The sequence below is a fragment of the Gracilinanus agilis genome, chromosome 1, assembly GCF_016433145.1.
Source record: "Gracilinanus agilis isolate LMUSP501 chromosome 1, AgileGrace, whole genome shotgun sequence".
Classification (NCBI taxonomy): Eukaryota; Metazoa; Chordata; class Mammalia; order Didelphimorphia; family Didelphidae; genus Gracilinanus; species Gracilinanus agilis.
The window spans coordinates 382156943-382170175 of NC_058130.1; the positions used below are offsets into that span (position 1 = coordinate 382156943).

A 13233-nucleotide genomic window follows, 5' to 3' on the forward strand; every position below is an offset into this window, starting at 1 on the left:
CACATATATATATATATATATATATATATATATATATATATATATATAACCCAGTGGAATTGCTTGTCAACTTTGGGTGGAGGAGGGGATGAGGGGAAGGAGAAAACATGAATCATGTAACCATGGAAAAAATTTTTTAAATAAAAATTGTTTTAAAAATTTAAACAATCTGTTAAAAAGAAAAAAATTCTATAAAGAATGGCTCTTTGGGTAAGGTATGGGGAAGGATATATTTGGAAATGAAGGTGATATAAAATCAAAGCATATCAATTAAAATAAAGTTACCCATGTACCATACTGGACACGGAGATTAGACTTGAGGTAAGGACAAGTCTGAGAAGTCCAGTTACTGCCTCACTGGAGGAAGGTCATTGGACATTTGCTAGCTTGTCAGCTGACCTAGGCCAACCTTGATTGACATTTTCCCATCTATTTTATTTTATTTTATTTTTTTGCTCATTTATTTTATTTTTTCCAGGGAATGATATATATATTTAAAATTCTGAAATGTGAAACCTATTACTGGATGTCCTAAGAAGGTCACTGTGCCTCCTAACTGTAAAATATTTTGATGGCTCAAAATCAAAACCCCCTAGGAAGATTTAGACACTCCTGGCTTGGTGCAACCATTTCATAGCTCATGTTAAAATAATAGAAACTGAAGTTAAAGTGGCCCTTCTGCTTAAATAAACAACCCCTTCAAAGTAACATTCTGTTCATGGAGCCAAATCCAAAACTCATGCAAGCCTTTTCTACAGAGATGAATGTAACTCTGGAAGGAAGCATAGGGAGTGAAATCTTCTAACTCTGACTCAATAGCATGTTCTGCTATTGGCTTATTGTTTCAAAGCTCTTGAGAAGGTTCCAGCCTAACCCAGAGGGTTCAGATAAAAAAAGAAAGCTTGTCATTAAGTGTATATTTCTGTAAAGAAAGTAGAGGAATGGAATTCCAGCCCTCTATTGCCTTGTTAGTTGAGGTCTGTTTGTAAGTAGAGAGAACAAAAGCATGGCACTTTGGGAATAGTTTTCACACTCCTGGGTCACAGGGACCTCCTGGTGTTTGTAGGATTTTATATATCTTCCAAAAGCTCAGCTTAACCTAACAAATGGGAGGAATCAAGTTGACTATCTCTGAACACAGGGGAAAGAAAAGGGAATGACATTCTTGCCTCTATTTTCCTAGCTTGGGAGTTAAATCGCCCAAACTAATAACGGAAACACCTGAAAAGGACGTATTGTTCATTTCAATAAAATCATTGCTTTGAATTGTAATTCCTAAATGGATTGGTAGCAGGTACTACCATACTATCCAATATATAGACTTCATAAAGCAGGTAATGAATTCTCCATGTATTACTTAGAAATTAGAAATTATGTAATTTTAAGCTTCTCTGTGATTTCTTAATTCCAAAATCCCACATGTTAGAGAACACCGAGGCACCCCAGGGGGCTGTGCTGAGTTGGCAGTATTATGTTTAGGGATTAACAATTGTCACATTTAAAGATCCCACAACTAAGAGTTGGGAGGAAATTCCTTCTGTTATCAATCCCATAAGGTAGAAGTTCTATTCAAATCGCTGCAGATCAGTGGGAAGTAGACCCCATCTAACAGAGAAACCTCAGGAATATCCTTCTTTATAGTTGACTTTTTAAAACATCTGCTTTCTTGGCAGCTCATAGTCATGCTGGAAAATAGAAAGTCAAAGTGAGGGTCACAGGGATTACAGCCAAGCAAACAGGAAAAATGATACAGGGCATCAGTTTTTAAAAAATGTATCAATAGACAGCATACCCAGAAACCCTGACTTCCTGATGCAGCATTTCTGCTATGGACTAGGCTCATTATCATAAAAAAGTTTCTCTACTTTTGATGAAGTGAAAGTTGATGTATGCATCAGCAGGGCTCTCACTAGGAATTTTGGTGCCGGGGCAAGGGGTGGCAATTGAAAAAACTATTTAGGAAAATAGACACCTTCGGGTATTAGCTACCCAGGGCACTCAGTCTGCTCCACCCTCATTACAGCTCTGTTTCTTTGTTTGACAAAAAGCTTAATGCTTGTTGAGATGAAATGAAATGACATGAAAATTAAAGCACATTGGTTTGTTATTCTACAAAGCAAATGGTGAGGCAAGGTCCTTTCCAACTCTTAAGATTCTATGAGTTCTGAAAACCAGAATTGGCCCATACCTACCCCAATCTCTGCATTAAATTAAAAAATAATATACATATATATGTATATATATATATATATAAGCACACACACACATATCTTTTTCCTTTGCTAGTATTGTAAATTAGATCCAGCTGCTTCTTTCCCAACACTCTACAGGGTGAGATGCCTGCTGCAGTTTCATGCTCATGCTTCCTTGTACTATTCATGTCTTTTTATCTTTGAGTCATATAGTCCTTATTAGACTGTAAGCTCCATAAGGTGACCATTCCTTCATTCAACAAATATTTATTTAGAACTCAAGCACTAGGTACTGTGCCATGAAAAGAAAAACAGCCCCTGCCCTCAGAGCTTACATCCTACTGTGGAGAAACAGCACAGATATGCATAATTAAATACGAAGGATGTATAGAGTAAATTAAATCCAAATTAATTTCTGCAGAGAAGGAGGAAACTAGAAAGTGTAAGAAGCAGAAGTGGGAGTAAATTCCAGGCATGGGAGAGGGTCTATGCAAAGTTATGGATACGGGAGATGGAATCCTGATTTTAGGGAATAAGCAAGTAGACTAATTCAATTGGAAGGGATGGCACATGAAGAAGAGAAGAGGATGGAAAATAAGTTTGGGATGATGGGAAAGAAGCAGATTATAGAGCAATTTAAAGCTCTAAAATTAGAGGAACTTGTAATTTATCCTAGAGTGGAGAGTCACTAGTCAAGAGAGGGTCTTGAGCAGGGAAGTTGACAGAGAAAATGTTTGAACCCAGAATTATTAGTTCACAATCATAAATAGATAAATAAAATGTTTGAACCCAGGACAGGACCTCTGGCTGATTCTAATATGTTTACAAATAAGCATATTACAAGGTAGGAAGTGAAAGGGCATGACAAAGGATTTGATCCTTGTCTCCTCTCTATGCTAGTTTGTTCTAGAGCATCTCTTTCTCCCTCTAGATTATACAATTTGTGGATCATCTGGGTCAATATTTAACCTTAGCTTTCCTCCCACCCCCTTTAATTGAACAGGAGTGTTCCTTGAACATATACCTAAAAATCATGCTCAGGAAATCCAGCCACTCCTGAGTACTGTCATTGTTGTTCAGATGATTCATTCAGTCACATCCAAAACTTTGTGATGCCATATGGGGTTTTCTTGGCAAGGATACTTGGAGCAGTTTGCCATTTCCTTTTCCAGATCATTTTACAGATGAAGAAATTAAGGCAAACAGGGTTAAGTGACTTGCCCAGGGGCACACAACTAATAAGTTTCTCAGGCTGGGTTTTAACTCAGATCTTCCTGACTCCAGGCCTGGCACCCCCCCCCCCCGGTACACCTCCTCTTCCCCCTTTCTCCCCAATAGTATTCTACCCATTATGTCACATTGCCTTTCTAATGGTGTCACCTTGCTTCTTTCACATGTACCACTGAAATAAAAACAAGTCTTTTACTGTAGGCAAAAGTTTGGGGTAATAAGGTTCCTGTCTTAAAACCATGCTCTTTATGCCCATAGCTCCCATCTACTGCTACAGAGTCAAGAGTTTTAGTTCCTTCACTTTTGCATAGGGGTGAAAGTGGCTCTCATCTGCCATAACAGGAGGTTTGCTTGCTCATTTTAGAGAAGCTAGGCATTTGCTTCCTCTCTGCTGCAGACTCAAGGTGTTCCTGCCACCCTGAGTGGCATTCTGTTCTTGAAATCTCTAGGGCTCCAAGTTTCCTTTAAATTCTCTATTGCTTATGAACAAATACAGAAACCAAGAAAGCCCCTAAGGGCATCCTGTTATTGTTCACTCATTTTTCAGTTGTGTCTAACTCTTGGTGACCCCTTCTGGGGTTTTCTTGGCCAAGATATTGAAGTGGTTGCCATTTCCTTCTCTATGAGAGCATGTTGCTGTTTAAAAATTTATGCTACTGAAAAGACACATTATGTTGGAGGTGGTAAGGGGTAGAGAATTGGTCAGGAACACCTGAGTTGCGTCCCATCTTTGGCTGATACTGGCTTTTGACGTTGGGCAAGTCATTTAACTTTTCTGGGTCCTGGACAACTAACAAAAACTATAAGTTGTAGAACAATTGAAGATCTGCACTGGGAAAGGAACTTCCTCACCTACAGTTCTCTTGAGATTATTGAACCATTTTTCAGTCATGTCCACATTTCATGACCCTGTGAACCACAGCACATCAACACTGCCCATGGGGTTTTCTGGGCAGAGATAATAGAGTGGTTTGCCATTTTATTTTCGAGCTCATTATACAGATGAGGAAACTGAGGCAAGCTAGGTTAAGTGACTTGCCCAGGTCACACAGCTAGTTAAGTGTTTGAGTTAAGATTTGATCTCAGGTCTTCCTAACTCCAGGCCCCAGCTCTCTATCCACTGTGCCACCTAGCTTCCCCAAGAGTTCTCTAAATGAATGAAAGGTCCAAATAGCAACAAAAGCCAAAATTCACCTGTTGGATTGTTTTTTAATTTTATTTTAGGGCTCCTGGCTGCCCTTACTGTATCCATAAAAGGATAGAAGCTGGACTTTCTTGGGCTCGATTGCTCTCTTTTCGGGTGGCACTCTACCATCATCTGTAAGGGGAGGTTTGATCATTTCACTGAATTGAACAAAAACACCTGGTTCCCATGCTAGTTGGTATGATTTTTGACCATGGTGCTTAGAAAGGTAACCAAGAGGAATTTTAAAGATGAAATCAATAGTAGTTGGGTTTTTACCTGTTTAAAGCAGGCTTCCACGAGATTGGGAGGGAACATGTTCCTGTGAAGAGAGAAAGGAAATTATTGGGAGAATATCCTGAACAAATCCAGTTATGTCCCTTTGCTACCTTTTCTGAAGTGAAAACTCATTTGATTTCTGCCAGGCAGTGGGGTTGGGGCAAGGGGTGTGTGTGTGTGTGTGTGTGTGTGTGTGTGTGTGTGTGTGTGTGTGCAGGGGAGGGCTGTGGAGAGATGTCATCTGTGGGTCTGTTGGTCATACCCAGGCAATAAAATTTTAAGTGCCTTCTGTATGCCAAGTACTGTGCAAGGTATTAAAAGGGATCCAGTTTAGCTAAGATATTTCAAGTTGTTTATAGTCTAATAAGGGCATAAGATACCAATGCAGATAGTTATAACATATAATAATTGTATGATATGATGAGTGCATTAGAAAGTTATAAAATAAAGAGTTATTTGAGGAAACAGGATTATAGACAGAGCTGAAGGGATCAACAATATCAATTAGCAGATAGAAAACAGGCCCAGAATTTGAGTGGGGTGTAGTGAATTTATAAAGAAATAATATGAGGTAAGACTTAAAAGGTAGGGTGCCACAAGATGATGGAGGACCATGAATGTCCAGCAAAGGAGTATAGAAACAACTCTTTCTCAGACTGGATAACGAAGGTATTGTAATCATTTTGGTACCACATCATGGTTATCTCTTCCATGAACGAAGGAGGAATCAGGAGCAGTAGGTCTGACCTCAGACAAATTTCTTTCCCTCTCAGGGCCTCGTTTACCTTTTGTGCTAAATGACTTTGAAGACCCTTTCTAGCTTTATCATCTGGAATGTAAGAATCTAAGAGAGGACGGAGGCAGGGCCAGAACTAGAGGAACCACAGGATACCATGGTGTACTTTTAATTTCTTTTTCTTTAAGCAAAAAAATTTTTTATGAATTACTGTTTTCAACAAACCTCAGTATTCCACCCAACCCACTGTGCCAGCACAGGCTCAGATCTCTGATCTCTTTTCAATGGCTATCACTTCTCTCAGAGTTATAATCTGTGCTAGTGTTTCCATGAACACTAAATAGCAAGAATTGAAAGCCAGAGGACTCCAAGCTTAAAATTTTAGGTGCAATGGCTAGCCATGGGCCTTCCTGGAGGCAAAGGAGGAAAGAAAAGATTCAAAGTGTTATCCTTGGGGAAAAGTTCTAGTTACTTCTGCTATGAGCATGGAGATTGCTGTCAGATCAGCCTGTTTGGTTTTTCACAGACAAATGTAATCAGCTTTATATTTTTCCCCAAGTTTGGATTTAGTATTGGCCCCAAATAGTGAAATGGCCCTTCCCTTACTCTTGGGGAGGATATGATGATGTAATATTTTTATATGTTGTCTTCTAAAGAAATACAAACCTATATTTGGTTCAGTGGAGTAATGGATTTGGAGTTAGAGGTCCTTGATTCAGATTCTGACAATCATTACCTATGTGACCTTAGACAAATCATTTAATTTCTCTTGACCTCAATTTCCTCTTTTGTAAAAGGAGAAGGTTGTATTAGATGACTTTGGAAATGCTTACTGCCTCTAAATCTATGGTTCCCTAATTAGAGGGGAATGCCAGAAAACTGCTAGAAATATTTATTAACATAATTATGTAGGTAAAAACTTTTGTTGCTTTTGTAAAGTGTTGGGGGAAAGAGGTAGGCGATAGTTACAGTCACCATATTTATTGAATTTAAAATCAGAACAAATTGTCTGATGAAAGATTTAATCAGTCATTTATTTTATGGGGACTAAGCCAGATCTTCAAAATCAAGACTCTTCCAGAATATCTGGGCTTTTCTGGACTATGGTCCAAATTCAGTCATGAGTTAGCCAGTTAGTCACATGAAAATGAGCAGATTCAGAATAAGGCACCCATGGTTGATTGATTCCAGGGGATACAAATCACATCAGTGCTACCAGTGACCTATGGATTAGGGAAATACAAAAAGGGAAATACAAAAAGAGGAACTTTTTGGGAAGTCTACCACTAGGCTAAATAGGAAAGAATAAAGTCATCTTTAAGACTGTTGTGAGAGCAGCATGGGTAATCAAAGTTCTGGGCAGACATTATGGTGGCACAGCTCTCCTGACCTCAAGGGGGAAATCACAGATCCCAGGGAAAGATAATTAAGGAGTGGACCATACTTTAGCTAAAGAGGAGACCCAGCTGTTACATTTGGCTAGAGAATTTGCTTCAACTAAAACAACTGGTAAAGAGAAGCAAGAAACAAGGTCTAGAGCCTGAGGCCATTGAGACCACCAAGAGCTAAGTGAAGGAACTGAGATCAGGAGGAGAAATTTTTGTAGGCTAAGTAAGGAAGCATCTTATTCCATGGAGCCAAGGGGCTAAGAATAGGACCCCAAGTAGTTTAAGGCTGAGGAGAGCAGGTGAAAGAAGCTACTTACAGTCTTGAAGCCAAGGGGAAGAGGTGCCATCCTCAAGCCTGGGATTCCCATTCCTGGAACTAGGCTGAGGAGTATTTGTTTGTTTCTCAGCATAGAAACAGGCTGAGAAACATAACCACTTTTATTAACTAAATCCATCATATTACAAGAGATAACACTGGATCTAGAGCTAGAAGACTGGAGTTCAAATACAGGCTCTCCCATTTACTACCTGTGTGACCTTGGGTATAAGTCTATTAACTTCACTGGGCTTCAGTTTTCTCATCTGTAAAATGAGGAGCTCGGGCAAGAAGACTTGTACTGTTCCTTCCAGTTCTGTATCTATGATCCTAGGATTCATTTAGTTAAAAATCCAAGTAATTGATCTAGCTTCCAGTCCAAACAGAATTGAGCCTCCAAGAACAAAATCTTAAAGAAATGGTTTATTGCAGAGGTGTCAAACATTTGACCCTAAAATGTAATTGGGAAATAAATTTTTCTTTTTAAAAATTTCTTTATATTAAATTATGTTTTCCCTCAGTTACACAGTGTATGGATATAATTTATAATAATAATTTAATAGTATTTTTTATTCATGTTCTCTCCCTAATTGGGAAATATTTAACAAAATTTAACATCACTTTTATATATGTTTTTTTAAGCCAATATTGGGCCACAGGGATTCTTGTGTAGGTTTAGTGGCTCCCATTTCTATTTGAATTTGATAAACAATTGTTTATAGGGTGACAGATCTAGATAAAGAAAACACATTAAAATTATCCAGTCTAGCCTCTTCCTTTTACAAATGAGAAAACTTCCAGGTCCAGAGAGGTCAAGTGACTTGCTGGAAGACATACAACTAAGAAGTGAGAGAGTTAGAATTTTAAACTTGGTTCTCCAGGCTCCAAAGCCAGATGGCTTTCCACTGTACCATGATGTCTCTTCAGTCCAATAAGAGAATAAAGAAAGAAAAAGGCCTAGATCCTTTGTATAGGAACAAGATTATTAAGACTGCTATATATAGTATATTCTTTTGCTTATCTTGTTCTTTTTTTCTTTTCTTTTTTAAAACCCTTACCTTCTGTCTTAGAATGAATACTATATATTGGTTCCCAGACAGAAGAGTAGTAAAGGCTATTCAAGAAGTGTCTGAGGCCAAATTTGAACCCAGGACTTCCTATCTCTAGACCTGGCTCTCAATCCACTAAGCCACCTAGCTGTTCCTATCCTGTTATGTTTTAAAGTCTAGGCTTCCTTCTAGTGGTCCATAGAAAAACTTTTTGTAAAAAAGTAAAGAAGGGTTGCTCCCTGTTTCCAGGAACAGGTCATAGGCATAGGAAAGAGGTCAGATCCTCCCTCAAGGACAAAGCTGGATGTTAAGGGATTTTTTTTAAAGGAGGAGTGGTGACAGAAAGGTACCAGTAGGGGGCACTGGTGAGTCAAGAACTTGGCTTCATCAATGGCCAGAAACCAGACATGCCATGCCCTGTCTTTATTAACTGATGAGACTTATAAGTAACCAAGAGATTGTGTGTACGTGGATGCTACTTGAATTCTTAAAAACTGTTCTTTTCCAGGCATTCCTTATGTACTTTAGATCCTATCTATGTGGATTACTAATTTGTAAGTCATTAATAAAACAAAGGCCAACTTCAGCCCTTCCCAAATTGAATCATCACAAATTCGTAATTAGTAGCAAACTTACGAAGTTTCATTGTATAAATATATAGTTGGGGTGAGAGTTCTTAGGTGATCTGTGAGTATGGGGAAAATGAAACTCCCAGATATTCAAAAAGAGAGCTTCATACATGAATGTGGGATAGTAGATCCCGCATAAATATAAGAGTGTGCATAGGTTCATAGCTTGGAGGGACCTTTGAGATCATCTAATCCACTGGTTCCCAAACTTTTTTAGCCTACCGCCCCCTTTCCAGAAAAAATATTACTTAGCCCCTTGGAAATTAATGTTTTTTTAAATTTTAATAGCAATTAATAGAAAAGATAAATGCACCTGTGGCCATCACTGCCTCCCTGGATCACTGTAGCACTCACCAGGGGGCAGTGGCACCCACTTTGGGAATCACTGATCTAGTCCAAGAATATTTAACCTTTTTTAAAAATTTTACAGATCTCTTTAGCAGTCTGGTGAAGTCTATGAACCTACTTTTCAGAATAACATTTTTTAAATGCATAAAATTCATTAGATTACAAAGGAAACCAATTGTTTTGAAAGACAGTTGTTAAAATATATGTATATTAAAAATATCTTAATGGACCTAAGTTTAAAACCCCCTGATCTAGTCTCAAGAAATTGAGCAACTTGTCCAAAGTCACAGTAACTAGCAGAACTGGAATCTCGCATGGGATGATCAAATTATGGACTTCAAAGTCAAGATCTTTCTTTCACTTGACTGGTCCATTGTTGCTTTTCTCAGACATGGACATGGCTAGAAAATGGATCTTTCTTTCATTGTGGGGAGGGGTAATTTGGGGTGGGGAGGAAGAGAAGAGAGAGGAAGAAAGAAGAACACATCAAAAAGATGTTTCGCATAAAAAGTGGCATTCACATCATTTTTCACACATGTCCAGTTCTCATCCAGGTTTTGATCCTGGGAAAATAAGAGAGGTCTTACATGACTAGTGAATCATCACATACGCAGGGGCTTCACTGCAAGGACATACCTGATCAAGTCAAGAAAGGCGTCTGCAGCTGTCACTTGCACAATTTTGCCTTCTCTGTGCATGTTCTCCTTTGAGCCTTTCCCAGGATGAATGATGATGACAATGATTATGCCAATCACTACAGCAATGATTGTGGTGGTCATGTAATAGACCACTGCTCTCATTCCCATCTTTCCTGAGGCCTTACTATCTAGGGCAGCCATCCCTGGTAAAGGCAAACACAATGAGATTTATTTTAAAGAGTCGGTCACCTGAATGCTTCTATGGGAAAACTATTAGTGGCTCTCTCCTACCCCATTTTTTCCCTGTCCCCCAATATTGGGGCTTGGCTCAAACATACTATAAGGGTTTGGTCTCTTATCTAGCCAAAACATGAACAAAATGACCCAGTTATAGTAGGCTCAAAGATTAAGTTGGCATCAGTTGACTCAGGGAAAGCACCAACCATTTTTTTCCTGCCTGTTAAGTAGATTCCACATCTCTGAAATTAGACCAAATAAAAGTCTAATCTTCCATAATGCTGGGCTGGGACAGTGGAAGTATAACCAAATTCTTTTATATGTTATTACTATTTCATGAAGGGAGTGTGTGTGTGTGTGTGTGTGTGTGTGTGTGTGTGTGTAGTCTTATTAAATACTTGGCAGAATGGCCTAGGCTTACCTTTAGCCCAATATTGGGCTGATTTAAAGAGATTATGTATCATTAACTTCCTTCAAAATGGGTACCGCCACCCATAAATACTTTCTGCATATTTTGAGCTTTAATTCCACTCATCTGCTGATCCAAATGCAAGTCAAGTAGATAGATAACTAGGTTTCAAGTTTAATATTCTCTGCTAATGTTGACAGCCCCTGGTACTATGCTGCTGCTAACCTAGAAAATCCGTTCCATGATTGAGTCTCCTCTTATTCCATCTGCTGATTCACAGTGTCATTGACCAAACTAATTTAATAAAGCAAGATCACACTTCTTCTTTGGACGTGGTTTTCTCATAAGGAGTTTCATTTAGATGGTCTCTAAAGTCCAATATTCTAACATGATAGGACTCTTTAACTGTTACCCTCCTTAACTTTCCAATTCCTGTCTTCACATTCCACTTCTGACAGGAGCCTATTTGCAGGAGGAAGGCTGGACAAGGACTCTAAGGTTCTTTAAACTGCTCTAGAAAATGCAATGTACCCTAATTAAAAGACAATGGAAACAAAACAAAAATAAAGTTTAGAACAATCATTAGAACTAAGAACTGAGTATTTGATATAGGATCTATGTGAAATTAAGGCATCAGGATACCTTTGGTAGTTACTTCTTAAAAGGAAGGACCATGCTCTGTTTTGAATAGTATTTGGTATATAAAGGGCATATACAAAATAGCTGTGGATGTTTCCAAAGAACTATCAACATCATTAGTTGTTTTTAGTCATTCTTCTTTCTTCCTTTCTAACAGACTCATAAAAATCCTAGAACCACCTCTCTGTTCCACAGCATTTTCTTTTGTTCCATAGCGTTAATATGTCAGAGCTAGAATAGCCCAACCTCCACATTTTAGAGATGAGGAAAATTCTTGATTTTATTTTTTATGAATGTTATTAAGATCTTGTGCTGAGCCAAAATATGGACACTCCTGAGAGTAGTGGCTTCTGAAAGCCCTCAAGAGGATGGTGATCATGAAGTTGAGGGGTCCAGAAATTATGCCACAAAAGGATTGGTTAAGGCAAAACTATTTCCAACACTTTTGAAAAGGAGTTCGCACTTGAGAGATTTGGTTTTTTTTTTGCTTAGATCCAGAGGTAATCTAGATGCAATGGGTAAAAATTACAAGGAAGCAACATTCTGTTCAATGTAAGAAAAATTTTCCTAAAAATTAGAACGAGGAGTGTATGGTCCCCCTCAAGATATAATGAGTTCATTGCCCTTGGCAGGTCTTTACAAAGAGGTTAAATGAGCCATTCTTGGGTCACTGCAAATGAGATTTATGTTTGGGTAGGCATTATAATAGATGACCTCTAAAGTCTCTTTTACAATATGTAGACTTTTAAAATATTGAAAAAAGTTTAGAATAAGGGTATTGAATTGCCTATAAATCTCTATTCGCCCACCTCCCACAATTCTCACCATGAAACAAACAAGATGGATGACCAAATGTTTCTGAACCTCAGAGATTAGTTTTCTGGTGCCCCCTCCTGATACCTGCCACCATCTTTCTTCTTCCTTCAAGCTAGTCTTCTGGGCATGGTGTCTAGTCCTTTTACCACTATATTATGATCAACCTCTTTTAGGGGCTCATAGGAGTAAGCTTCTGCTAAGTTCATACTGAGTTCAAATCCAGTGTCAGACACTTCCCATCTATGTGACTCTGGGCAAGTCACTTAATCCTGTTGGTCTCAGTTTCCTCATCTGTAAAATGAGCTGAAGAAGGAAATGGTAAACCACTCTAGTATCTTTGCTAAGAAAATCTGAAATGGTGCCATGAAAAGTTGGACATGACTAATTAACAAAACATCAACATTTGTAAAAATAAAATCAAGTATTTTCTCTGGCTGTAAGTAACTGTTATATGTAATTCTAGTATCATTAGAATTTCAGCAGGGATGATAAATCCATAGAGAATCATAGAATTCTAGAGCAGAAAGGGGCTTTAAAGATCATCTAATCAAGCAGTTCTTAAGCTTTTTGGTCTTAAAGCCTTAAAATACTTGAAAAAATGATCAAGGATTCCAAAGAGCTTTCATCTATGTGGTCTTTATAAATAACATCTTGTTGTTATTATGAAAATAGTTTTGATATCATAGACAGGGGTCTGCAGACCTCTTTAAGAATCTCTGGTCTCATCCAACCCCCTCTCTGGATAGATGAGGAAACAAGCCCAGAGAGGTAAAATGATATACCCCAATTTATTATTCCTTTAAGACTAATAGTACCCATTCACAAGATGGAATGCAACTAAAAGTCCACAGGAGAACTAAACCATGACCTTGACCTCATTAGTGTGCATATACCAACTCACTGAGCTAACCAGTCAGTTACTACTTAAAGGAAAGAGAAAATATTAGCTGCAAGTCCTGAACTGAGCCCCTTTTATCCTTGCCCACTCTTTCCTGAAACCCAATAGAAAATTTAATTACCCTACCACATGCATCCATTCATTAGGCTGGTGCTAATTTACAATAGTTCAGCATGTAATCAAAAATGGGCCAATCTGTGCTCAACCCAAATCCTAAATCCGCAGTCTCTCCCTCCCACCCTTTTC

General features: G+C 38.4%; 1 protein-coding gene across 4 annotated transcripts in view; it reads right to left on the reverse strand.

Annotated features, from left to right (window-relative positions):
• The window catches only part of SLC1A3 (solute carrier family 1 member 3), a 108344-nt gene that overhangs the window by 15584 nt on the left and 79527 nt on the right, over positions 1 to 13233 (reverse strand). For 3 of the 4 annotated variants that reach the window (XM_044657773.1, XM_044657774.1, XM_044657772.1), the window contains 2 exons: positions 9987 to 10191; positions 4885 to 4927 (listed from right to left, as the gene is read on the reverse strand). In XM_044657773.1, the coding sequence (XP_044513708.1) occupies positions 4885 to 4927; positions 9987 to 10191 (248 nt within the window). The remainder of the gene's footprint in view (positions 1 to 4884; positions 4928 to 9986; positions 10192 to 13233) is intronic. The other variant, XM_044657775.1, reaches the window with a different exon arrangement.